Source organism: Oreochromis aureus, linkage group 10 (assembly GCF_013358895.1).
Source record: "Oreochromis aureus strain Israel breed Guangdong linkage group 10, ZZ_aureus, whole genome shotgun sequence".
NCBI lineage: Eukaryota > Metazoa > Chordata > Actinopteri > Cichliformes > Cichlidae > Oreochromis > Oreochromis aureus.
In genome coordinates, this window is record NC_052951.1 from 4381615 (window position 1) to 4409369 (window position 27755).

General features: G+C 41.8%; 1 protein-coding gene across 4 annotated transcripts in view; it reads right to left on the reverse strand.

Moving 5' to 3' along the window:
- arhgap32b (Rho GTPase activating protein 32b) overlaps positions 1-27755 on the reverse strand; it is a 120545-nt gene that overhangs the window by 19803 nt on the left and 72987 nt on the right. For 2 of the 4 annotated variants that reach the window (XM_039618502.1, XM_039618501.1), the window contains exons 6-13: positions 16921-17007; positions 14512-14670; positions 13758-13850; positions 13327-13449; positions 10975-11052; positions 6944-7025; positions 4517-4567; positions 1116-1190 (exon numbers count right to left, since the gene is read on the reverse strand). In XM_039618502.1, coding sequence (XP_039474436.1) covers positions 1116-1190; positions 4517-4567; positions 6944-7025; positions 10975-11052; positions 13327-13449; positions 13758-13850; positions 14512-14670; positions 16921-17007 — 748 coding nt within the window. The remainder of the gene's footprint in view (positions 1-1115; positions 1191-4516; positions 4568-6943; positions 7026-10974; positions 11053-13326; positions 13450-13757; positions 13851-14511; positions 14671-16920; positions 17008-27755) is intronic. The other 2 variants (XM_031738497.2, XM_039618503.1) reach the window with 2 other exon arrangements.

Below are 27755 nucleotides of genomic sequence, written 5' to 3' on the forward strand. Positions count from 1 at the left end.
TTTTTTCCCCTTACCATGAAGCTAGTACAGTTTGATCCCAGTTTCCACTGCAACACAGGGCGAGCACACGGTATGAGGGATTAATAGCTCCTAGCTTGTATGGTCTTTATTTTAACTGGAACAGCACAGCATGTTAACAATTTCCATCATTTTACTGGGAAGCAGCAAAGGTTAGTGGTGAACTGCGTTGATCTGGGCAGAGGAGGCATATTTTTCCAATGTTGTGTGGCTCCCTGCAGGAATGTGCTCTTTCAGTCACCATGGAGAGGGAGACAGATTCTTACTGTTGCAGGACAAAGCTTAAAGCTCAATGGATGGGTTTACAGGCCTTCACATTGTGAAAGGATTAAATAAATCAAGGCTGGCTGGGACCTAGCACCACGGTACCCCTGCCATGGCCTTACAGCTTTGACCAAACAGACGCACACAAACAGCTGGCCCTCATCCAGACAGGATATTCAGCAACAATGAGTAACCTGGCTCACCCCTAGACTGATTTACATACACCTAGAGAGGCCATGGCAGTGAAAAGAACAGGGGCTGAAGACTGTTCACTTTGAGATTACACCCCAAATCTATTTGGCGAACTTTAAATATATTAAGCAATGGTATTCTCTTTTACAGACAGATGATACAATGTGACATATTTAAACACACCCATAAAATATCCACATAGTAATAAGGACTTTGGAGTGAAAGAAAGAAGTGTAACAAATTTAAATGGAAACAGAGTTATTTGCATTTGACAGATGTTTTCAAAACAAAGATTATAATGTGATGAGTCAAGTGAAGGAAAACTATAAACAAACACTGCAAAAAACTCCACACTTCCACACTATTGTGGCTTTACTGATAATATACAATCAGATGGTCCACCATCAGAGTGTGGAGAAAAGAGTGTGTTAAAGGTCAAAGAAAAGGTTTAAAAGAGCAACACCAAAAAAGTGCACAAGAAACAGCAAGTGTTAACCAGTGTACTGTCACAGGCACACAGACTCGTCCTAACAAGGCGACACAGTGCAAACACATCACTCAAGGGAGAAGAGTTAATTTTTGTTAGAAGGTGGTGGTGGTGCAACACACCAAGGGGTTTTTGATTGCTTTTTTTGGTCTACCTGAACTTATGCTGTAGTGGTTTAGCGGGTCGGCCACCCATGCACTGTCCTGTATTACACTCTCCATCTCCAAGTCTGCATGCATCCCGATGGACAGATGGGCCAACAGACATTTGGATGGATGGATGGATGATGGAGACATGAGAGAATCAGCAAAGGGAGAGAAGCACTTCAAGTTAGAGAGCAGATCAACTGTGTACTTTGGAAAACTGAGGAAATGACACTTTAAAAGAGCAGGTAACAGAACACATAATTATAGTTGTAGTAATGAATTATACTGAATGAAAAAAAAGCTACATGAATTACAAAAGTGAAAGAAGTTCAGTTTAACTTTGAAGTTATAATCCTTAGGATTTTTATGAACTCACATCTTTTTGTTTTTTAAATTACATACCTACACATGAGGTAATGATTATACTGGCTTGCAGATGCACACACAAACAGCTACGAACAAGAAGTCGCTCCTTTAATTTCTTTTCAAATTTGCCTGAGAGAAGCATGCATACCCCTCACCACCTTATCACAGTGAAGGGGTCGGGTACAATGTGGGTTGGTGAAGGTCAAGGGTGGGGGGCTGTGCAAACAGTCTCTCCAAGTGCAGCCCCCGTGAGGGGCTGGAGGGGAGTCTGTTCAGAATGGAGTTACCCTCGGTGAGCAGTACGTCCTGAATGTCGTCAGCAGTTATGGACTGAACAACAGTTCAGAGTACCCAGCCTACTTGGAGTTGCTGGGTGCGGTGCTGAAGCGTGTTCCACCTGATGACATTGTCCTACTAAGAGACATCAAGGCTCACCTACACAACGACAGCGAGACCTGTAAGGGCATTAGGATGAATGGCCAGATTGAGTTGAACCCAAGTGGTGTTCAGTTATTGGACTTTTGTGCAATAACAAAGAACATGTCTGGGTGTTTCCACAACACATATAAGGATGTCCCTAAGAGACCACAGGTCACAGGATGAGGAGATTTCGTAATTGTATCATCAGATCTGTGGCCGTATGTTGCCAACTGATCACTACCCAGTGACGTGATGGAACAGGTGGTGGGAGAGAATGATAATTAGGTCTGGCGCACCCAAACGTATGGTGAGGGTGTTCTGGGAGTGTCCCAGGAGTCTCCCAGGCTCTCATCTCAATTTCCACCTCCAGTAGAACTTTGACATCATCCCCGTCATGCTCATGAGCTGGCTGTAGCTCAGGAGGTAGAGCAGGTCATCTGCTGATTGGAAGGTTGGTGGTTCGATCCCTGGCTCCCCCAGTCTGCATGCCAAATATCACTGGGCAAGATGCTGACCCTAAGTATGTGTTAGTTAGAAAGCACTTAAAAGCATAGAAAAAAGTGCTTGTGTGATCAGATGAATGTAGCATGTTGTATAAAGCTATAGAAGAATCAATCCATTAATCAGTCAGGCCATAATACATTAATGTTTCACACCTTCATGTGCCTTCAGGCACTGCAAGGTGCTTGGAGACTGTTGTGCTGTCCTATAAGCAGACTGTAGACAGTGGAGCCATCAACTTGAAGGCAGGCTGAGCAAAATGCGGTTTTGGCAGTAGCTGATCTAAAAACTCTTTTGTAAGAAAAGTTTGGTGAGCCCATTGAACAAGACTTTCCATCTGCCAAAACTGACTCAAGAAAGGCAAGGCAGTGCTCTACTCACGCACTGTGTAGTGCAGGTAGTACAACTCTCCTATCACTATCAACGAGCTCAGAGAGGTAGTTAAACAACCTCTTGGTGGGTGAGCCCCTGGAGTGTAGATTCACCCTGTTCCTTAAGACCTTGGGTGTTACGGGGCCGCGTTAGCCGACACGCCACTGCAATATCAGGTGGAAATCTTGGGCAGTGCCTGTGGAAGACTGGAGTAGTGATCTTCATCTTTAAGAAGAGGAACTGGAGTGTGTGCTCCAACTACACAAGGATAACACTCCTCAGCCTCCCTAGGAAGCTCTATGCCAGAGTACTAGAGAGGACAGTCCATCTGTTAGCCAATCCTTGGAATCGGGAGGCCCAATGTGGTTTTTGTCCTGATCACGGAACTCTGGATCAAGGAAATTCAAGTGTGGATGGGAGTTTGGGAAGCCAGTGGAAGTGGGCTTTGTAGACTTTGAGAAGACATTCAACCATGTCCCTTGTGGGGATCCTGTGGGTATTGTTTCAGGAGTATAGGTGTGGCTAGTGGCTAAAAGCCATTTAGTCCCTGTACAACCACAGTGAGAACTTGATGTCCGAGTTGCTGGCAGCAAGTTGGATAGTTTGCAGTGGGTGATAGACATCACCACAGTTGCCCTTTTCAATGATTCTGTCAATAATTTTTATGGACAAAATTTCTAGGCCGAGCCAAGTAGTAGACGGCTTACCGCCAAGTGGCCTCAGGATCTCATCTTTGCTTTTTGCAGATGTAGTTTGGTTGGCTTCATCACATGGTGGCCTTAGTGTGAAGTGGCAAGAACAGCTCAACACCTCAAAGTCTGAAGCCATGTTTTAAGACAGAAAAGTGTAGAGTAACCCACTCCATGCTGTTGCCTCAGGTGGAGGATGTCCAGTATTGGGTCTTGTTCACAAGTGAAGAGAGAGGGGAGCTGGACATTGGCAGACAGACTTTCTACACATATTTTAGCAGATCCATGTCTACACGCTGTAGCTGTATACTTTCACCAGAGGGCAACATCAAAAATATGGTTGCCCTTATTTCTGCTTCTGTTGGTCCTTTAGCTTAGTACCCATCACGAAGAAGACAAAGAATGTTTTTGTAGACAACTAACATAGAGTGACGAAAAAGCAATGATTGCCATGGGGTATGTGGTGTCAGCCTGCCAGTGTAAAGCGGACTTTATGGTTGAGCAGAGGCAGTGTGTTCACTGTTCGCTCCACTCCAGGGACTGCCCGTCAGCCTGCAGTGAGCTCTGCTGTCAGATGGAGGCAGTGTATAAAGCATGCGTTACAACCAGTCTGTGGGCCACTCTTGCTCGTGTTGTTGCTCCATCAACCAGGGGTGCCTTCAGAATGTTTTGATAGGGGTGGGCCACTGAAGGTATTGGGGTGGCACATTAAAAAACAAAGGAATGAAATGACTGCAGGTCAGCAAAAACAACTTTTGATTAGATGAATAATGGGGTGGTTTTTATTGAACTGGTTTCAGTGATGGAAGATAAATATGACAGCAATTTCTTTTGTTTATTGCCGAAGAATTTGGGGAGCAAGTTTATGAAACACTGTTAGTGCCAATAAATCAAACAGGACTAAAATCTTAAGGATTATAACTTTAATTATGCTCATCAAATTTGTGATGTACAAAATTTAAAAAAAAAAGAAGTGTAAATGTGAAAATACTTCTATATGTATGTGCACGAGAGGGTGGTGTGAGCAGACAGGCAGGTGGAGTGTGTATACCAACACGCACAGGGGGGAAAGAGACTCCAAGAAGCAGGCGGCAGGCCAGAGCAGGGGGAGGCTGAAGCAGAGGAGTCACAGTCAAATGCAACAAATCAAAACACATGCCAACACTACTGTACATCCATGTGCAATGAGACAGCAACAGCATTAATGATGTACTGAGACAGTGAAGAGCAAACGATGCACATTTTGAAACATGTACAAAGACATTCCACTTTTTAATCTGTGACTTATAATAATCCTGAGCCTGTAATACTAGAGTTGGCCATCTGCACGGTTTCAGGAAACAAAGACTTTAGCTTAGGGCTGTGCGATATGACCAAAATCTCATATCCCGACATTTATCGTCCCGACAACGATATAAATCACAAAAATGTTACATTTTCTTAAATTCTGTGAATCTCGGGCAACTCGACTTGCGTGAAGTGTTTTCAGCTGGGCGTCGTGTACCTGGAGTCGAGTGTTTTGACCGATGCGTGAAACTATACATTTTTAGACATAAGTTGTAACGGCCGCCTTTTTCTTTGTATTTATTACACGGCATGCTGCGGGGAAAAGCCTGTTCTAACATTTGAGTCTAAGGTTTATTTTGAGCACCTGACGGCTCTTTTTTGCTTCTCGTCCGTAAACTTTCTCAACACTCTTTCACATGACTCTTGTGTAGGTGCTTGAAGAGGTTTGTCATGTTTGAGTCTGAGGTGGGGACCGGTTTCAATTTGCAGTGTACAGTTTTCTGGTCCGTGTCAGACTTTTTATAACCAACCCATGTCCATGCTACAGAGGGAGCCCCTCGTTTAGAAAAAGGTCCTCGATTAGTTTTGACTGGTCCTTCTGTTTGTTATCATTTCAGTTTATTTTGAAAAATCTCAACAGGATCTTCAGCTTTATTGTGAAAGGTTTATGTGGAAAATAAACAAGCGGACGGCAGAGCCACACGCTGGGTTTACTGTCGTTGTTGCTAACGACAAACCATAAAAACAGTCGCTTGTCCGCCCGTAGTGTGGTTATTTTAAATATAAGAGAAAGAGAGAACTTTAAGAAATTCATATAGCCGCTACAGTGACCATCAAAACGATACAAAACCTTGCTGTAAACAGTTTATGTTGCGACACCATGAAAAAAACGATAGCGTGATATGAAATGATAGATGTTTTCATATCGTCATCCGATATATATCGTTATATCGAACAGCCCTACTTTAGCTCATACACTGAATAGAAACCCAGTCATTGAAGAGTGAATCAACAATAAGAGGAAAATCTGGTGTCCATTTCAAAATCACGTTCCTGACCACGTGCAGATATTCTGATATAAGAAATAGGGCTCATGCAAAAAACAACAACAACAAAAAACAGCAACAAGCGTTGAGACGTTACTTAAAAGCAAGGGAGTGGGACAGCAGGCACAGTCTAGCCTCGGACTGAATAGAGTGCTGTGTGTGCACTGCAACAAGATGCATTTGGTATTAGTCACAATCTGAAAGGATCAACAACATTATGCTTGATACTTGAGCTGCACATCAGATAACATGGGCATCCAAAAGCTTCAGAAAGCCCACAAGCAATAACCACCCTCTCTACTTTAACAGTACACTTTATTTTTCTTCATCTTTTTCTTTTGTCTTGTGTCCTCACTTAATAGAGACCCCAGAATGAGGCTTTGGTATGGTTTGGAAAAGCAGCTCCACTTGCCCAACCCAACGCCAGCGGGCTGGCTGTGACGCTGAGTCATAGTGGTTGAATCAATGTTTAAAATTGGAGCATGTGATGTGGATTTATTCAGGACATCTTACAGCAATAAGATCTGAGCAGCTATTTCTGATGACAATGTTTAGCTCAAGCCGCTAAAAACACTGTCGAGTGCTCTCTTTGATTCTGAGAGGGTTTGTGTTATACACTTGTCTTTGACACTCTCTGGAGTGTGCTAAAGAGCTTATCTGTTTGCTCTGGACAGCAATAGATTAGCAGTTATTTGCAGAGGATTTGCATATGGCTGAGTCAATAAATCATGATTAAAGGCCTCTTTCAGCTGATCATGTGTCAGAATTACAGGCTTCCTTTCACAGTAAAATCATAACCTGCTTATATATTAGAAGTCTGTAACAGAGTTCTTATTATTCCATTTCATTTTAGATTAAAAGTATCAACTACAATATATTAGCAACAAATGTTTTTCCTCTGCTGCACTGTAAAAGGATCAAATAATGTGAGAATATTCACTAAGGATCTATTGTTTTTAATACCCAAATCATTAAACTGAACCAAAGGGCCTGTTAGACCACTGCATGCACACTAATATATACCCAAAGTCAAATCACTCATCACAGATCTAACTCTTTCCTGAAACCTCAACGATATCAGTGAGACATTAACTGCCATCAGATAACGCCCTTCTAACACATTTCCTGTTAATAGTTTAAGAGGAGAATAAGTACCTGGTTTTGGCACTGAGTTGGTCATGGACTGTGGCACTTTGTCATTTATGAGCTCCACACACTCACTGGGGAAGAAGCCAACCTGGAAAGAGTTACAGCACAGAGAGAGGCGGGAGGAAATACAATCACATTTTAGAAGACAATAATGGCACCCAAGGGTGTGGAGATGTTGAGGAGTGGTTGTCATATCAGTTATACGATTTATGTCTGATTTTTACCATTTTGTCATCACGTTACATAAACACTTCCCTTTTAAACTGAAGCAAAACTCAGATAAAATCATTACAGTGGGTCATTTAAGTTTGTAGCAGGTTTTACATGTGAATATGATCACATTAACTTTAATTAGCAAAAATAGACATTCAGGTTACCCAAGGATACAAAAAAAACAGTGCAAATAATGTTACCAGGTGAGACTACACGGCAGTCTGGAAAAAGTGGGATTCAAAAGGCTCTGTTTATGACTCAGACACACTCAGATTAAAAACAGGATGGCAAACAGCCTTGTTGGTTGATGACTGCACTGATTTTTTTCTGCATTTGCTGACCAATTGGAAGCAGTTATGGGATTCAACAACGAAGGGTGTTGCATGCTCAGCCTCTGGGTGAATCCTTTCAATCACAAGGCAATTGCACACGTCACCTGGTGGGTGGCACTCTCTCCCCAAACAATGGCGGCCTAACTCGGACTTTATACATGCAGATAGACTGAGCAAAACTCATCTACACATGTCAGTGTTAAAAAGGAACTTGAACCAGCTGGTTTCCACCTGGATGCATTCTCACTGTATTCTTACTGAACATAAAAGTGAGGTTGCAGAGCACCTATAGTATTTTGCAATTAAACCACCATCCTGGAACAACCACGTCACCATTTCCCCCAAATTTCCCAGGTGTGGGACTAATAAAGGATTATCTTATCTTATTCGCAGGAATTTCACTTTCAAATCTATTGAACCCATTCAATCCCAACCAGCGACCTGACAGTGCCCTCAGCCTCCTCGTATGTACACTAAGGTATCAATTTGAAACTCCTACATCACCTCGTTCAAGTTATCGACAATATCCCCCCATCAGCCTTTTACGGATGGGGGTAAAAGAAAAACGATACAATTGCAAGTTCATTGCACATCGACACTCCATTTGTACATAGTCACTGTGTTCTCAAGTGTGACTGTAGTTTACAGAGCTACAAAGCCTGTAAAGAGGAATGTGAAGCCACCCAGTGTCAGAGCAGGGAAGTTTCGAGGACTGAATGCCATGTCGAGAGAAACTGTCATTGAGGATTTTACTGTGGGCCAGCCCAGGTGGACCAGACTCTGGAAACCAGAGTTAAATGAGCATCAGAACCCTGATAGCAGAGTTTTGGACATGTTGCAGTAGCCTATGTGGCACAGTAGCCTATTCTGAATAAGATTCCCTGACGGAAAGGAGAAGGAAGGCTGCTAATACACGGTCAATTCAGTGACAGGATAAAAAAGTAAGGCCAACAACCATGAGCTCTGTTTTGTTGCTCTTAAATCTGAAAGAATGCGGACAGTAAGAAACAAAGCTTGCAAGCTACTTAAAGCACACAACACCCTATACTGTGACATGCAAACTAACATGCCTCCCTCTCCTCACACTCTGCCTGCCCGCATCACTACCTGGTGTTTGAAATCCTCCAAGGGAGTTTTACTGTTCACTCGACATTTACTCTGCATATCATATTTGGGGGGAGTGCTGCAGCAGTACTGGTGGAAGTGCTGGTTATGGATTTTAACCTAAAGTTTACATTATACAATTAAACACAGGAGTATTAGTGGTACAAACAGGCCACTTCTAGCATCATCAACTGCCCCCTACTGGTGGTGCAGCTGGTGTACACTGTACTCCATCAGTTCTACCAAGACATCCTAGGTTTGAGTTTCACTTTGCTTTTACTGTTAACAAAGTTCCAATGTGACAAATTGAATGAACCTTTCGTTCATATAAAACATCTGTAAGTATAGACCAGCCTACATGTGTTCAAGTGTTCAGAAACTCTGTAATCCAGAGGAAGCTAGCTATTTGAAGCTAGTTAAACTTAAATGATCAGTAAACATCCTGCAAGGGCTGGACTTTTCACCAAAGTCACATAACCTTTAAAATATAGGTTCTCAAACTAAATGAGGAACATTTAGTTCCTCATCGCTGTAATCACAATAGGATCTGGTTATAGTCAGGAAGCAAAAACTGTACATGTGGGTATGAGGGGATAGTTTCAGATCCTTTCATAGACACAAACTATAACACTGCACCCACTGTTGCCTGGCGTGTTGCATTTATTTGGACGGAGCCAGTCAGGAGAAGCAGCGGGGGTGATAAAGTCGGGGGATCTGTCAAAAATAAAGACTTGTCAGGCAGAAGGCCAAGCTCGGCGTAAGGCAACATCTTCCAGCCAGGAAATGATGTGGCCTATTCAAAGACCTGGAAAAGCAACTGCTGTAAAATTAGTATTATAAACATCCACGGTTGGCTTTGGTGTCTTCTTTTAGGTGCATTAATTAATTAATTTCTAGATCATTTTCACTGTTTCACCAGTTAAACACCACCAACGCAGCCCCCTGTTTGGCTTTAATGCTGGCCTCCTTTACACCTGAACACCCACGTAGCAAATCTTGCCCACAGTGTTTTGTATACACTTGTCTGGGTAAAAGTTTCATGCAAACAAACACAGTGGACATACTGTTCTTCAAAATACAACTGCCGATTTAAGTGTTTTCTTAGACTCTGATAGGATTCATGTTAAATAGTGATTAAGCAAGTTTTTTGACTAACTTCATCAGTAGTGTGACTACTTTGACCGACAGGTATTTTAACTTGGGCAGCAGCAGCTGATTGGTACCTTACCTCTATTAACTGAACAGGACCTCCGCACTGCTTTTCATAGTGTTGGTGCCTCTTACAATATGGCCTGCTCCTTGGTATAGATTGTCCAACAGGTTTGTGCTTTCCGTGAGTGAAAACTAAGACATTTTGAATGTGCCAATGCCCCCTTTATAATGCCAGTTAGTTCAGTAGCCAATAAGAGCTAAGCAGATGCATGAAGCTGGAGCTAAATGCTATTAATATGGAAGGAGTTTGTTTAGTTAATGAAGTTTTAATGACATTTGTAGAATGACATATGGCTTTAACAGTATGAACATGTGTTCAATAACAGCTATGCTAACAACACCATAGTATGCTCCATTTGATTACTTAGCAAATCCATTCTTTAAATTACTTTATGTGAATATTAGCATACAAAGTGATTTGAAAATGGAATGCCTAAGTTATCTTCACATTATATATGCTAACAATGGCCAAGAATGGCATCACATATATTCTTACATTGCAGCTAAGAGACAGCTAGCTAATTCTACCACTAGCAAAATTATGTCTTAGTCTTAATGCTAGTTGGCTAGCTTGGTAACAGCTAATGCATGATATCTACTTATGTACTAACTTCGGTATAACATCAAACAGTCTTGATTTCAGCCATCAGTAAATCAAATGCACAAGGTAAATATACATGCTAACACTTGCTTTTTACAGTAACAGCCAACATAGCGGAGTTAGCCACCTAGTTTTAACTTAACTATACAACATGTATCTATTCATGGTTTTATCTTTTTTCACGAAACATGCAATATTTTTAGTACCAAGAGAAAATCATGGTCGCACTGTATAATGCTGAGGGTTATAAGCCTGAGCATTATGCAGTGTGAGCAGTGTCATGAAAAAAGATAAAACCATAAACAGCACATGACTGACTATATATGAACACAGTGTAGGAATATGAATTAACTCAGATGCACCATGTAATCTCCCCCAAAGCTTCACATGAAGGTGGATTTGTATCTCCCTTTGCCTTTCAACAGACTCTTAAATATTTGAAGTTTACTTTCCAAAGAAGCTCCTTGTCCTTGAAAACCTCAAATACAAGTCATATCAAAAGTTTACAGCCAGAGGGAAAGAACGTGCGTGCTGTGTGTGAGTTTCTGTTTCAAGGTGCTTTGTGAGCAGCATACCTGAAAACCATGCTTGCCCCTCCACCATGTGGTGTCCTCTTTAGGGGGCATGTCAATCACAGACACGATGTCACCAACCTGCAGAGAGTAACAAGCTGACATCAATGACTGTTATAACTGAAACGACAATACATCTAAGGTGACTTCCTCTTACAAGTGCATATTTAGTAAGGATTATTTAGAGCTGAAAAGCTCGTCTTGAAAGAAAAAGAAAAAGAAAAAACAAACACCTACTCAGTTTTCATATTTATTTACTGGTAATATCTGGACCAAAGGCATCTTTATTGCTGTTTCAGTTCGTTTTCCTCTTGTATCACCATCTGTGTAACATTAACTGCTACAAAGCCAGTTTAAAAAATACGTGTGAAGAATTCACTCTCATATTTTGACACAGAGTAAGTGAGAGTGTGCGCTAATTCAAGTCATCGACAAAACAAGCGCTCATAAGCTGTTGGCTCTATCAGGGTTTTGCCTCAGTAACACAGCATGGGTCTACTGAGGATTTTAATGTGTAAGTCACTGGACAGACACTGTTTACTGTTCAGGGAATCAGCATATAGAAATCTTTATTTCCAGAATTCAAAACAACTTTAAGAAAAAAACAGTTTGAAACTCCAGCACAGTTTTTGGAGAGGGAGCAGTCACGTGGTGTTGTAATAAAAGTGATTGTGAATGATCATGGCAGACCCGATGGCATGAACATGCTTCGCAGCATACTTTATTTCTCACACACACGGTTGCTGTAACAGTACACTCAACGGCTGCAGCTCTCCCGCTGCCAGCCGTACACATCACCACCAACAACACCAAACACAGGACCCAGTACAATATTTAAGTCGGCGGGGCATGATTGCAGATGCCGTGCAGGCGCGTCCGCCTTCCCTGCACGGCACCACAGAACACGCCCCGCCACAGTGATTTATCTTACATCACTGAAAGTTACACCAGTTAGTCTGATTTAAATAAAAGAAAAGCAACAATAGACTACACTGAGTTACTGAAGCTAACGAAACAGAGACAACTCTCTACATATATGTATATTTGTCCTTTAAAGACAACATCCATCTATCTTCCGATTAACTGGGGTGTCGCAGGGGGAGCAGCCTAAGCAGAGAAACCCAGACCTCCCTCTCCCCAGCCGTCACCTCCCACCAAGCGATAGAATCTCTCTAGTGTCTCCTAGGTCTATCTGTGGCCTCCTCTTGGTAGGCACCTCACACAGAAAGCACCCAGGAGGTATCTTAGTCAGATGCAAGAACCACCTTAACTGCTCCTTTCAATGCACAGGAGCAGGAGCTCTACGCAAATGACTGCACTCGTTACATTACCTCTAAGGGAGAGGGCAGCTACCCTTCAGAGAAAGCTCATTTCCGCTGCTTATATCCACGATCTTGTTCTTTCAGTTACTCCCCAAAACTTGTGACCATAGGTGAGGGTAGGGACGTAGATCCACGGTAAAACTTTGCTTTCACACTCAGCTCTCTGGACCGGTATAATGTCCGCATCACTGCAGCTTTGGCCCCAATCAGTCTGTCAATTAGACATCACGACAACGCTCTACATAAATGTATGTTATGCCCTTTGAAGGCTACCATCACCACAAAATAAAGCTGGCTGGTCCGGCTAATCCTAGCTTTGAATAAGCCACTGCAAGACTGTGTGGCTCACTCATTTTCTGCTGCTGGCATCTTTGCTTCTTCTCTTCTGTACACATGTTCATCATGGTCCCTTTCCAGAGTGAATTAGGGTGCACCAGGTAGAGCAGCCCTGTGTGAACTCATTCCAGGAGCCAGGGTTGATGCAGCAGCATCTTTTTAGTGCCTCTGTAGGAGAGCCTGCCTTGATGCAGTGCTATAGGGCAAACAAGTATTAACCATATTCACCTGGCTAAACATGTTTCATCTCCAACCTTTGGATCATCTCTGTATCAGGGATTTTCTCCTGGCAGAAGATGTACAGCAGCTAGCTAATGAAGCTGAGGCTTGTGTGTGATGCCTTGCCCCATCAGTAACCTAACTGTTCTCCACAGCACTTTGATGGCTCAAGCTTCCTGCCCATTGAACCATGACAGTTACATCCAGGTAGCTCACTGGAGTTCAGTCTTCTGTGTGTGTTAGTGAAGGAGCTGATATTAACAGAATGATTCCCAACCATCTGTGGGAGCCGTTGCCCAGACTTATATGGCAACAGCTACAAGGAGTCACAAGTGAGAGCTGGGTGCAGTGGACAAAAACATCCAGAAAGTAAATCATGTTCCCCCATCTCCATTCTCTATAAACGCTCATGTACGTGACGTGGTTGAAGCTACAGATTTGTTTCTATCAAAAAAAAGGAAAAAAGCGTGACCGTCACCTCAAAGGACAGCTCGTCTGAGGCCTGGGCTATGTAGCGCTTTATGACATGAGCAGCAGCAATTGCTGGAACATTGATGGACGATTCTTCGTGAACCAGCAGATGATTCCCCTTATTGTCCACCTGATGAAAACACAAACCCAAAACGTACATGTCAGATTAACAGAAGCATCCATCAGCTAACAAATACTAATATAAGAGTGCACTAAATTAGTTTCTACTGGTGCTTCCAGACTGAATATGCTAAGGGTACAAAGTAGACAACCTGCAAGGCTTAAGTAAAGTTACATTTGAGAGGAATAAATTCATACCTGGGAATGTTTGAAGTTCCTGGTAATATTTACTTTATCTATATCGATATATAGTAGATGGAACTGTATATCTACAGCAGTCCTTTAGTGAAATTATTCTTTTACAGGAAGTGTATTTACCTCCATCCACGTGAGGGCAGGCCCACAATTGATCTTGTTGTCAGCAATTGCTGAGAGCCGGGAGAGGTAAGCCAACAACATCTGGGAAACTGACTAAACACGGACAAAAACACAGAGAGCAGTTAGTGTCATTACATTAACTTCACAATAGTGCCATTTACTAGTGCAACAATTCATTACAAACACAGTTAATTTCAAAGTCTGCTGCCAAAACAAGTCATTATAGTTAAAGATCCCTTTTAACGGTTTAAAGTCTGCTTGCTTTTGTTATGTGTTCACAAAGGCAGCAAATTTTCCAGCTAATGATGAGGTCTGCATAATAGTAAACAAACAACTTGAAATGACTTTAGCTGCGACCTAATGTTACAAGGGATATTTAGCTTTATAGTTTCTGGTACCACAGTTCCCCAAATTGAGACATTATAAAACAGTAAAACTTTGATCAGCAGAATGTTTGAGATCAAAGTTTTGTCATGTAAAAACCATGTAAACCACGGCTTCCTACTATCGATATTAATACCTCATGACAATGCATTCTCTGATCTAAGCTTGAGTCTGACTCAGAATACTGATAATAGTCTGTAACAGCAAGACTACAAATCACTTTGGGATTTAAGCCATACAGGTTTCCACAAATCTAGTTTCTGCATACATAATGTAAAAATAATAAGCCTTGAAACAACTATAAAGGAACTGTGGGGGGAAAAAAGGGGTATAGATCTGTCAAAGCTCCAAAGTGCATTATTTTGCTCACAGTCTCTGGATGCTCCAATACCTCAGACTGATCAGTCAGACTGTCCAATCGAGGCAGCTCAGGCAGCTGTGAGAAGCGTCGGTCGTAGATGCAGAGGTGCAGGTGTTTGTCCAGGACACGAAAATCCTCATAGCTGCGCTTCACAATCCAACTTCGACCCTTCAGAACAGCAATGCAAGCGTAACCGCCAAAAAGAAGGAGAGAGAACACAAACAGTTGACTGAAGGCTACATATTTCTATTAAACTGGGGTAAGGTTAAACTCAAATTATAAAAAGCACAGCTTAGCTGTTAGATACAACATAAACTTGAGAGTAGGAAACATTTTACATGCAATGTGAAACAAATGATAAAGAGTTCTTATATATGTAGCACTTCATTGTTTGTCTTGTTAGAGTTTCAAACTCTAAGGCCAAGTCTGTACACCGCTTCTCTCATAAACAGACTGATGGCATAAAACACATGGAAACAAATTATCCAACAAAAGTTCTGTGCCTATAAATCAATGGAAGAGTATCTAAGATTTAAAAAAATGTTTAAGAAATCTAAAGAGAGGGGCTCAAGTCGCCCACAGATTTGTCTACTTTGTATTAAAAAGTATTCATAAGCACTGATCAGCCACACCTTATCCAGCCCGCGCTTGTAGAATAAACAATACAATAAATTTGTTCTCAAACCACTAAATTAAATCTAACTTAATTAACAGTTGCTCCGTGTATTGGCTATTTCTGTTTTAACCAACAAGAAACCTCAAAATCCTCTCAGAGAAACTAGTGTTCAAAAAAAGTCTTCTGCTTTGATCTGGCCTAGAAAAACTGTCTTTGAGGCAACGACTTGCACGAGTGGGACTGCAGTGCATCACTCAGCTCACTGATTCCAGTGCTGTTTTAAAGAGCTGGCTGGGAGAGATGCCACTGGGAGAGCTCTGTTGGCTTGGGGAACTCAATGCTTCCCTGTCCCACTTACAGATGGTTCTCCAAGTTAACCCTCCTATCTGGGTCTGTGGAACTGAAACTGTCTCACTGCTGTGCTTGTTGTTTGTTTGGGGTTAGTGTAGATTTAGCAGTATTCCAACGACTTTAAGTAGTTACAATTTCCAAGTGCCCAGCCACATACTTGCGTGCCATTGCCATGGTGCTGCAAATGGAAGATAATCTGTACATTTGAATGCATGAAACTGGAATAAAAATATGTCACAAGGCAAAGCTTATGAGCATCTGGTTTGCATGTCTGTTTGTTTGCTGTACTTCATGTATCTGGTTGAATCCAGTTGTGTAAAGATTTGTAAATTTTCAATTAATTTTAAATAAAATCAGTGCTTTTCTTACATTTAGCCAATAAGCAGTCAAATTTAGATTTTTCAGTCAAAGTAAAAAAAAAAAAAAATACTCCATAAAATATGCAACAACCTGTTTCTAGTTCTTTCTGAAAAAAAGGATTTGAACTGTGCAGCCTTCCTTCCCACATTCTTCAGAATCACTCTCCCAGCTGTGGCATTCATCCACAGCTCTTTTCATTTCCTACATAACTTCGATTTTTTTCAGATAACAGCTTAGGCATTTCAGAAATGACCTGTTGAGAGGGAGAAGTCTGCTGATATCTTAACAGGTGCTATTCAACATTTGAGGTGTATCTGTTCAGCTAAAGAGGAGCCTATGTGGTTTGTGTATCGTTATACAAAGTATAAGACACACTTAAAAAGTTGAGTGACTGCAGTACAAAGAATAAATAAATAAATAAATATGTTCAGGTTCATATGAACACAGTGCCTCAAAGCACAGGACTGACCACACCAACAATAGTTGCTCAGCACCCACCCAACTTGCCAAATATCATCTGATTCTCAAAAATTAGACTGAAAAGTTGCCATATATTACTGAAGTTTACCTGAAAAAAATAACTGAATGGGAACTTTAGAAGTTGATCCAAAATGATAAGGAATACTTCATCACTGTGCAAAGTTACAGACAACAACAGTCAAATTTAAAATAGGTATAATGCACAGAAACATCAGCAGCTCAGGAACAAGCCTGTCAGTAAAATATGTGCTGAGTATGGCCTAGAAATCCCAAGGTCAAAATGAAATGTGCCCCCTAGGGTGGTTGAGAATGACCAAACTAAGGTCATGTGGGACTTCCAGATAGAGATGGACAAACTGGTGATGGCACTCAGGGCAGTGACCTCCAAACTGGGCAAGTGGTTCCAGCAGATCCCATCAACAACATCTGAGATCTCTGTCCAAAACACTGTAGTCCTGGGAACAGTAAGATACTGTGCAGGACCCTCAAGCTCCCAGGCCTCTGGCAGAGGACCCAAACTTGAACAATAAAGACTTCCCACAGCCAAGTTTGTTTTTGTTTTACATACACACACTAATGCACCACCAATGCACAGGGGTTTGCAGTCTTACCTGGCAGTAAATATGAACCAAGTACACCAGCTCCTTAGATTCATAGCCATTCCGCGTCACTTCACTTTGTTCATCGCCAAGGGACAGCTGAAAAACAGAGAGAAGGTCCGAAGCATTAGATGAGCATAACATGGGTTACTTCAAGTAATCGTGGTTCTTTAAATATGATTAAAAAGTATTGGTTTATCTTGCCTTGTTTTATCACATGCATCTCTGCCTGACATACAGTCAAGCCCATAATTATTCATACCCCTGGCTATTTTGGCTATTGACTTTTTGCTAAAATATAAATAAAACCTGAGAAATATTTTTTTCCACAATGATGCCTCTTGTACATCGTCTTATTATCTTTTGGGAGACACCTGTGTCATTTCTGGTCAAAAAGGAACTTGCTGGTTGAACAAAAGAAACTTTAAGTCAAAATTTGGCAGGGGTATGAATAATTGTGGGCTTGACTATATGTGACAAACACTGGCTCATGAATAGTTTCAGCAGTAGTTGAGTAGTTGTGGGCTTGGGCCATATCAAAGTGCCATCCACACACAAACTTGTAATAATAGACCTCGGTCCTTGGCTAACGGAAGTCAGTTCATTTCTGTTTGAGACGAAGTTCTTTTTCTAACGTTACATCTTTCTCTATAGAGAACTGCTTTGGCATAATGAACTACAGAAGCACCAGTGACCTGCTGAGCTACACTCAAGGCTCTTCCCCATATACTAGCATGGCCGACCAGCCCTTCTATACTTATTCTAAGCACGTGTTTTTCGGTGCCCAAGCAAGTAGGGAAGTTTTGTTGAAATGCTTCACTCTCTTATCAAAGAACCAGGGATTCCATTTATTAATGCTTGGTTACCAGGGTAACCCCAGTTCTCTGAAGACCCAGCTCCACTTGCATGACCAGTCATGGAAGCTCTACTACCACTGCCTGTTTAACACACACCAGTCAGTTCAAGAACACTCCCTCATTTCTTAAAGAACAAAGGACATTGTTTACATTGCATGAAAACGCACAGATCTATGGACATCTGTCTGAACATGTCCCACAGCTGATGGACTTTTTGTGATTGAGCATCCGCTCCCCGTACAGTGGTTTTCCTCTGGAGAGCAAATCTGCTCTGGCGTTTAACACACCAGGGATGCGAGTCAGCAGGAGGTGCTTGCTGCTCCACATAATCAGGCAGAGAGAAAGCATGTAATGTCACAAAACAAGTTCATCCCTGACAGTTTATATACACCACCACTGTTGCATTCTGTCCTGACCGAGACATGACAATTTGTCAGGAGCAGCAAGAAATAGAGACCATGGTTCCCTTGGGAAACAGAGCAATGTGCAAAAACATTTTCTTCATGCAACCTCGCGATAGAAAACCCTGAAAAGAAACCCTTCATTTCAAGGTCCAGATATTTAATATTCAGAGTGGGAGACGGCACACTCTTTTCAATTGATGATGAAAATCAAGCCAGACAGGCTGCATAAAAGTGCCTGGGTGTTTTTCTCTGGTGCCTCTTCGCTGGAAGTGCATACTAGAAAACCTTTCAAATATACAAACACACTGAGCCCTGCTGCCCACCAAGGGTTCAGAGTTGCCTCAACATACTTGGAGAAAACCCCAAGGGTGAGTGCCAGTCTGAAAAAAAGAGGGTCTGATATCCCTAGACTATGCCCTGAAAGGCATTCAAAATTGTGAATTTGTATTTGTTGAAGTGAGAATTGAGGGAACATAAATCCATTTTGGTATCCATTCATTATCTTTTCCAGTGCATTGCTTCCTGCCCTTCAACCTACAAGAGAAGAAACTTTGCTGTCCAAAGCCCTTTCAGCTTCCCCTGTAGCCAATGAACATGCCGTGCTATTGAAACTGGATGGTTTCATTGCAAACTGTAACCTCTGGCAATGCATGTCATGCTCTATGGTCCAGGACCACTCTAATGATCTTCACAGGAAAGAAACAGAGTACCTGGTGTGGGACCAGGGGCTATCATAAAAGGGGGAGGGGGATCCAATGTCCTTGAAGTGATTGGTCTGTTTTAGAAAGCTGTGGTGGTAGTGGAGGTTCTGTTATTGGTTATGCCACAAGGTGCTTCCCATAGTGAGATACTGAGTGTGGTTGCAAAGAGAACCAGAGGTTCTTTTTCAGCGTTTCCTTATGGGAGATGTAGCTCACTCCTGGATTGCGTCAGCAGTCTTAAAGCTAAGCTCCAGTACTTCTAAGGATCTCAAGCTGGACCCGAGGTACAACATCCAGCATGTAAAAGTGCAAAAAAGTGTGTATAGTAGCTCAACTTTCTGCTGCACAAATAATCTGAACTGACATGGCTCTGAACAAAATCAAGGATGCAGTCATACTAGTAAAATGAGCTCAAAGACCCAACGAGGCCCACGAACATTTAAAGGTTTAGACCAGAAATATGTCCTCTACAACCTGGAGCGTGACAAGGGCTTGCCTTTCTAAGGGGAGGATCCTGAAACAAACACCTGATCTAATGTTCTGAACACAACTATTCTGTCCACATGGTCCACTGAAGGCACTCGGTGTTAAGCCTGCAATCCTCTGCTAAAGAGAATGGAGGTTATAATTAAAGTTATGAGCTCCAAGTGAACAGAGGCAACGGCCAACATGCTGATGGAATATAGTAAGTGCTCGCTAAGAGCAAAGTGCTCTATTGGGGTGATATGGTACTATCAGGTAGCCAAATATCTTATAGGAGGTAAATTTGTAAGGTTGCAAAAATCACATGAGAAGCGTGTAAGAATAGTCTAACACTAGAATTGGTATTCACCAAATTTATAGCACATGTTGCCATATCATCTGGCACTAGGTCTTGTATGCAGAGACACCTCATAATTGGGGCCTTCCAGTGCACATTACCACTATCACATGATTTGCGTAGCCATGGTGACAGGTTGCCATCCCACCAGTCTATACTGAGGCAGGGAAGACTGGTTGAACAGACTTAATTGTTCAAAAACACACATCTTCGTGGTCAACATACTGTTATTGTCTCTTCTTTGATACTAGTCATTTAATAAAACAGCCTCATGTGGTTTCCCAATCCCTCTTTTATACCAGTGATACAAAAAAAAGTTGAACAGGTATTTTAATCTTATATTATATAAGAGCCGGTGCTTTTGAACCTGCTGTATTTCCCATAGGAGAAGCTATCGTGTCAGATAGTTGTGCTAATGTTTGCAATCACTAGCTCCACTGCAGAGATTCAGGAAGTTCAGAACTTAAAACAGCATTTTCAGGGAAGCCCATCCATCCATCTATGAATCATTTGTCTCCACGTCAGAATAAAAATAAATACAGAACATAAGAAGAGTATCTGATATTCATCACGTTCTGTACTTGAAAAGGTGAATGAATACCAGGTCCATGCCATTAGGTGTCACTTCTAGACTCCTCAAATCTATGCCTGGTCTTTGGTTGCCAGTCTGCTGCCAGGAGGTTTGGTTGTTGATTTATTTATAATAATTAGTTGTGCTACTGAGAAAACTGAAAAAGTTTTCTCTAAAAGTGACCCGCTCATGGAACATTTTTATCTTCTATCCCATTTGCTACATCATCATGTTAGATTTGCATTTTGTGTTAACACAAACAAATGTTCTGCTTTCACAACAGCAGACATAAAAACTGAGATCGAGGGTAGTTATGTGCTGTGTAGGTCCACTAAACAGAGACTGTCAGAACAATGTCACTGTGCCAGTGAGGGGGAAGAAAACACATGGAAGTGTTTTGGATCCCATTAAAGCAAGTTTGATTTAATACAGTTGTTGAATAGTGACTGGTCAGCCTCCAAAGAGGGAAACAGAAGACAGAAAAGGGCCAAGGTTAGCTGGTTAGCGCCACTTCACTTTAAAATAAAAGCAACGGAATCGTTTACAAGTAAAGCATTGAAAAGAATAAAAGCAAAAACTGTACTTGGACGTTAGTACCCAAAACACAGCGAAGCACTTTTGCAATAAGTCCACAGGAGAGAGAGCGATAAAAAGGAGGGAAACGTGGAGAGACGTGGAGGAATTTTCACCTGTTTTTCACAAATCTACTAAAAGTGTTCATGTTAACATCAGAATGTAATGTCTTTCATGATAGTAAAGTAAAATGCTACCTTTGATTAACCTGTTAACATCTGGGAGTCAGAACTAAACAAAAAGAAGAGTATTTCTGTCAATAATTGTGATCTTGAATCGTTAGCATTGATTAGCATGATTCAATATCATATAAAATTACAATTCAAGTGAAAAACAACAACAACAAAAGTCTAGAGAGGTGGTGGTGATGGACACATGCCTGTGTGCCACAAAAAGAGAGATCGTGGATGTCCGAAGACAAATGAGGCTGCATGCAACTGTTATAGTTACAGTGTGTAAAATGTTACCAATAGATGTCAGTAGTTTATCCTAGTTACAGTGGCTGCTATAGGACCAACAGCTCTGGCTGACAACAACGGGAATCAATGAGCTCGTTTACGCACATTTTTGTATGTTTGAGCCTGACTTCAGTTCAGGAGATCAGGCTTGAGGTGAAGAGGAGGGAGAGGATGACAATTTATCCAAAAGCTGGTCACGTTCTCCCTTTCCTTTATGTTTTCTCTGCTTTAGTTGAGGAGGCTCTCCTCAGATGATAAAGCATAGATATGATCCTTTATATTTTCAGTCAGACAATGCAGAATCTGGCTAATCACGGCGCCTCACAGAAAGTACATCTGAGGCTGATGGAAGTTTTGGTTTTCCAGGTATTTGATTATCAGGAAAGTCTTAGTTTGCTAAGTAATAAATTAGCAAAGTTATTACGAACTGGGCTGATGGTGTAAAAATGAATGGTGTGTCACCTGCTACTCACGCTGCTTAAAAACACACAAACAACACACACAAAAAAACAACAACAAAATCAACAAAAAAACCCATCTAAAGTCCAGCTGTGACTAGATCAGGGCGAGACGTGGTATTGATCTACTGCCTTTTAAAAAGTATTTTGGTCTGGACTGCACACATGGACCAATCGATTAGGCTGATTTCAACTTAGAACTAGGACACTAGTATCGCCAGCATGACTGTATCGTCTAACCTGACAAAGTTTTTAGTGTTAATAAATGATTCATCAATGTCATTATCAAAGTGTTCTTTCTTTTTAAGTTTTTTTTTTTCATGATCTGTTGATCTTAATCAGACAAAATAATGAAAATGCAGGAAGCGCAAAAGCACTGCTGCAAATTTAAAAGCCGCCTTTTGGATAAGTTCAGTTTACTTCCATCAGGATGGAGGTTCTACTTCCTTAGAAGTGGCAGTTATACATATGAGGTCATTCTTTATCCTATCCAAGCCCATAACACTGCTCCATGTAGTCTTTTGTCTTAGTGACTTTTATGTGACTGTTACTGTCAGGGTTTGTTTGCTAAAGTTGTTTCTCAGCAATAAAAAGGAAAGACATGAGGTCATTCAATCCATCAGGTACTGGCTTTTTAAACAAAAGCCATTTTGTCTGGTTTCTGGCTTCTTTCAGTTTTTGTGTATTTTGCGTTTACTGTTTATTTCAATTTATTGCTGTGCTTGTATGTATTTGTTATTACTGATTGCTGTGTATAAGCCAAATTGTCTCTCAGGGACATTAAAGTGCTACTCTGCTCTGCTCTTAAGCAAGTGGTTTGTATGTGTGATTATAAGTTATTGCACATGATGTTGCTGAGCGTCAATATTTTGCACCCAAAGTTCTTTTGGAAATGCTTCAGGGTGCAGTCACTGTGGAACTTTTTGATTTAGCAATATCCGAGTGTGTTGACATGCAAACTGTGGGACTCCATCCAGCACACGAAAGGCTCTGTAATGTTCCTGCAATACATTTACGCGCATGTGAACGATTACAACTCAATTTGGGATGATGAGGAACTTTCTGGTCACAAAACACTTAAAGGTTAAAAAAAAAAAAAAAATGTTATGAAAAGAAGATGATACTCTGAACAAAGAGAACATCGTGCCTCTCAGTGGCAATCTCAGGATCACTTTGATTGTGGCAAGGATATACATACAGCAGCTAATATTACCAGAGAAACAAACAAAGGAATGCCAGCACAGCAATAGCAGGGTTACAATAAGTCACAGAGGCTTAAGTGGCTAAAATCTATTGTATAGCAAAACAAGGCCGGTAAAAAGAGGCATAAACTCCAAGCTTAGAGTCAGATCTGGTGGGTTTGAAGCTGGAATACTAGCATGCTCAGAAAATAACACAAAGTAAACACAAAGCGAAAGATTTCTCAACTTCCAGGCAGCTGGCACATTAACCACAACAATAAAATCTGACTGATGAATTGAATATATTGATGATCTGTTCTGCTGGGAAACCTTGGGTCCTGTGATTCATGTGAATATCACTTTGATATCTCCCAAATACCTAAACAAAGCTGCAGACCAAGCACAAAGGCAGCAGCCTCCCTATAGCAGGACAATGGCTCCAAAATCCTTATATTAGCGATGGCTATTATGATTTTTTTAAATACTCAAATAGTCTTGTTATTTCTATGGTTTGTTAATGGGTTTTTTAAAATATATTTTTCCCTATTATTTCTAGTGCATGATATGATATAATAGGTTTTTATCATAAGAAGGTAGCAGTAATTCAGCTAGATGCTGATTTGCTGACCTCCAGTAATATATTCCTGGTTACCACAGGGGAACACCAGTAAAATGTCTGTGGCACGGTGAGCAGTGAGATTACATGTCTGTTTCTCTCTACAGTTTTGTACACTAATAATGGCAAAAACACTTCAGCACTAGAGTTTCTAGAACATTACACTTAATATGATTCACACTGTGCATGAACAAAATACAGACTTTATTTTTTTCCAGAAAGACACTTTCTCAAACTATGATGATAACGGTTAGAGAGACCCTGGCTGTGATTCCCAAGTCCCCGATGATCATCTCTGCTAACAGCATGTAGAAATTACAGATAGCATCTACTGAATAAACGAGGCAGGGAGTAAGTGAACTGCAGGTTGGCTCCCAGCTGAAAAACAACAGAACTGAAGTGACCCCCCCCCAGAGACATTTTTAGCTGTGATGAAGGTTTTCAAAGCAAAGGCAGCAGTTTTGCCAGTTTTGCTTTTATTAAGAACTTTTGAAGAGAACCTGCAAATGCTCCCGTGCACCCAAACTGGGAAGCATGCTACACACGTTACCTACCATTCTAGGCCTGTTTTCTGCATTTCCTGAAGCTCACCACATTGCAATTCGCTTTCAATCCAACCTGTGCTGCACTAGCACACATTGTCCCTGTAACCACAAAGACAGCTGCAATCTTGCCAGTACTTGGCAAACTATGGTTTCAAAAACCACAGCTCCACAATAATAGCATAGGAACACACTGCCTTTATACTGTAGAATTCAGGATATACTGGTTTAAGTTCAAAACCTAACAACAAGGCTGACAGGAAGGATTTGGATCAATGTCATGAAAATCAAAAGAAAAACACACACAAAAGTCAAAACAAACAACAACAAAAACCCACACTGGGTTCCTCACTGTGGTCATGCTGTGCTATATATGTTCATACTGGGGGAAAAAAATATATATCACTGGATGGTCTGTCCCTCAGCTGTTCTTGTTTACACTGTTGTAAAAGCTGGCTTGTAGAAATCCTAAAAGAAAAAGAAAAGCCCTTTCACGTTGATCATTTTCCAAAGACATTTACTCAGAGATCCCTGTTAAACTCAGCTGTCGCTCTAACAAAGGTTTCTGCATGCAGTGCCACACCGATATCTCGGCCACAAGCTTTTTTTCACGAGTCCTGCAGGCACACAAGGACAACGGGGAAGCACAGCTCTGTATCCGCAGCTGCAGAACATTGTTACAGAAAGAACTGAAAGGGCAGAAAAAGCCCTCATACTTACAGCAGGTCAGCTCTGGTTTACGTTCCTTCCCTTCATGCAGCTCCTTAATGCTCCAACACCTGTCCAGTCTCTGTTCCTCAAGTCTAAGAATGTACATCCAAGCTTGGGTTTCTCCGCCACGGAGCACAATTCCCCTCGGCGGGACGTAAATGTCAGCTCCCCACTTTCTTTCACATACAGTGTAAGCACTCCCAGTGTGGGATCCGGAGAGAGAAAGAGAGAGGAGGGGGCAACAATATCATCAGCAGCTGGTGTTAGAGGATGAAAGCCGGTTTGGTGGATTACTCAACAGGACAGCTTTCATCTCCTCCATTTTGCCTTCTCTTCCATTCCACCATTGGGATGCCCAATATTAAACCTTCTTTCTCTGGAGGCTGGCACCCAACACAACTTTGAAAATCTGACTAGCAGCAGCAAAACACAAATGGAAACAACCTGGTTTAAATGTCCAAAAAACAACAGCAAAAAAACCCCAAAAATGTGTTCTTTAGTCCTGTTCTGGCAACCTCACCGTCTGCTCTCTGTGTCCCTGCACCACATGCTATTCTCTTTTTTCCTCCTCTTCCCTGTCTGACATGCTGGATCACCCCTCCCCCTTCTCTCCTCTTAACCCTCTCTGGTTGGTATGTTCCCAGGACAAAGAGCAGGGATGGAGAGAGAGAGAGAGGAGCAGAGGAGAAGGAAAGGGCAGGAGGGGAGAGGGTGTGTGTGCACTTGCCAGGGAGCTGTTTTCCCTCCTTCCACATCTGCAGTCCTCTCTGTGCTGTCCTCAAGCAAAGTGGCATCTGACTGACAGTGATCTACTGAGGAGACATTCAGCTCCTCCAAGAACACAATTACCATGACTTCCCATTATTAAACTTCAAAACACACCCAATTAAGCTTTTCAATAAGTGATGATCTACAAATGCAGTAAATAATGGGAAGCTATTCATATAAACTAATAACCTAAATAAGCTCCCACTCTACCCCACTTGCAAAGTAGAAATAGAGTCACCAAAAATACCCTCTGCTAAAGGGCCGGCTCTCAGCCAACTACCTTAAAAAAACTGAAGCAGAAGTTGAATCAGCTGTGGCGACTTCACGTGTGCCATCCACATATATGATGGATTAAAAAGAGACTGCAAACAGTCTGGCTTACCAAAAAGGTAATAGCCATGAGGGTACAGAGCCGCATGGGGGGTGCAAGTCTCTCCCAGTTCTGCGTGAAAAACATGCAAACAAACAGTTCAAATATCCACACAGTCCAATTCAACTTATGGCGATCGTGGCTCAAGAGTTGGCAGTTCGCCTTGTAATTGGAAGGTTGCCAGTTCGAGCCCCGGCTTGGACAGTCTCGGTCGTTGTGTCCTTGGGCAAGACACTTCACCCGTTGCCTACTGGTGGTGGTCAGAGGGCCCGGTGGCGCCAGTGTCCGGCAGCCTCGCCTCTGTCAGTACACCCCAGGGCGGCTGTGGCTACAATGTAGCTTGCCATCACCAGTGCGTGAAGGGGTGGATGACTGGATGTGTAAAGCGCTATACAAATACAGGCCATTTACTGTGGTGGAGGTGTGGTCCCTGGCTCAGCTGCAGGGGAGGGGTGCTGCAGTGAGCTCAAGGGTCGGTGCCAGGCAGGTGAGTGGACAGGTGGTGGTGATGGCACTGACGAGCTCTCTACTGTTTTTTTTTTTTTTTTTTTTAGTGGAGAGGAGGAAGGTTCTTCAGAAGGTGTGCACAATGCCGAAGGAGAGCAGCAGTGGGAAGTGCGTGTGCCAAACCCTAGAAGTATGGTGTGATGATCACAAATAATGTCTGTAACACCACCTTTACCAAAGGTAAAAGGTAGTGGGGCAATGTGACAGCAGTCACCACTGAGCCAAAACTTTCTAAGTCTTCGTCTTGATGCATTCTCAATCATCCAGGAAAGTAAATCTCCAAAAGTTGAATCTGTTCATCTGGACGTAGCGTTTTGTGGGAGAAACGTTTCGTCACTCATCCAAGTGACTTCTTCAGTCTCAGCTGACTGCAGGTTTCCCCAAACCTTATAAACAGTACATATGTACATATGTTTATAAACATATGTATAAACATATGTATGTTTATAAACATACATATGTTTATAAACATATGTACATATGTACTGTTTATAAACATATGTATAAACATATGTATGTTTATAAACATACATATGTTTATAAACAGTACATATGTATGTTTATAAGGTTTGGGGAAACCTGCAGTCAGCTGAGACTGAAGAAGTCACTTCGATGAGTGACGAAACGTTTCTCCCACAAAACGCTACGTCCAGATGAACAGATTCAACTTTTGGAGGTTTCTAAGTCTTCATAAAAACACAGATTTCCACATAAGCCGTGAGCCATTCCTCTCAGCTGAGACGCCTGATCTGACTGACTGCTGGAGAACAGCTTCGCTTCGTTCTCTACTATAAGTCTGCTTATGAATATCAAATGATAATCCAATGATGACCCAGTTCATTCTGTCTCTGCTCTGCTGTGCCAGTGACAGGTTGGACTGATTTATCCAAACCACATGTGCGAGGTCAGATATTGTTGTTCCAGGAAACATCACTCTAGTCCAACTTGCAGACACAAAAAGCTAAAAGCACTGATTGAACACAACCATTTCCCATTTTCCTGTGTTGGCTATGGAGAAAAGAAACATGCAGCAGTGGAGAAATCTCAAGTTTTGTTTCTGACTCTAAAATTAGTTATTAGAGACACCCAAGTTAGGTTGGAAACTGCAGTCAGGTCCGGAGTGTGTGGGGTTTCTGCTATACACACCTCACTGACGGACAAAAGTTGTTTGCAACATGCATTTTCAATGGAGACATGTCACCAAGAGCTACAAAGATCAACCTCATGGTGAGCCTTGAGGAAAAAGCACACTGCCTAGAAATTATTCATGCATATTACACATTGTGTGTCTAATCCATCACACAGATACT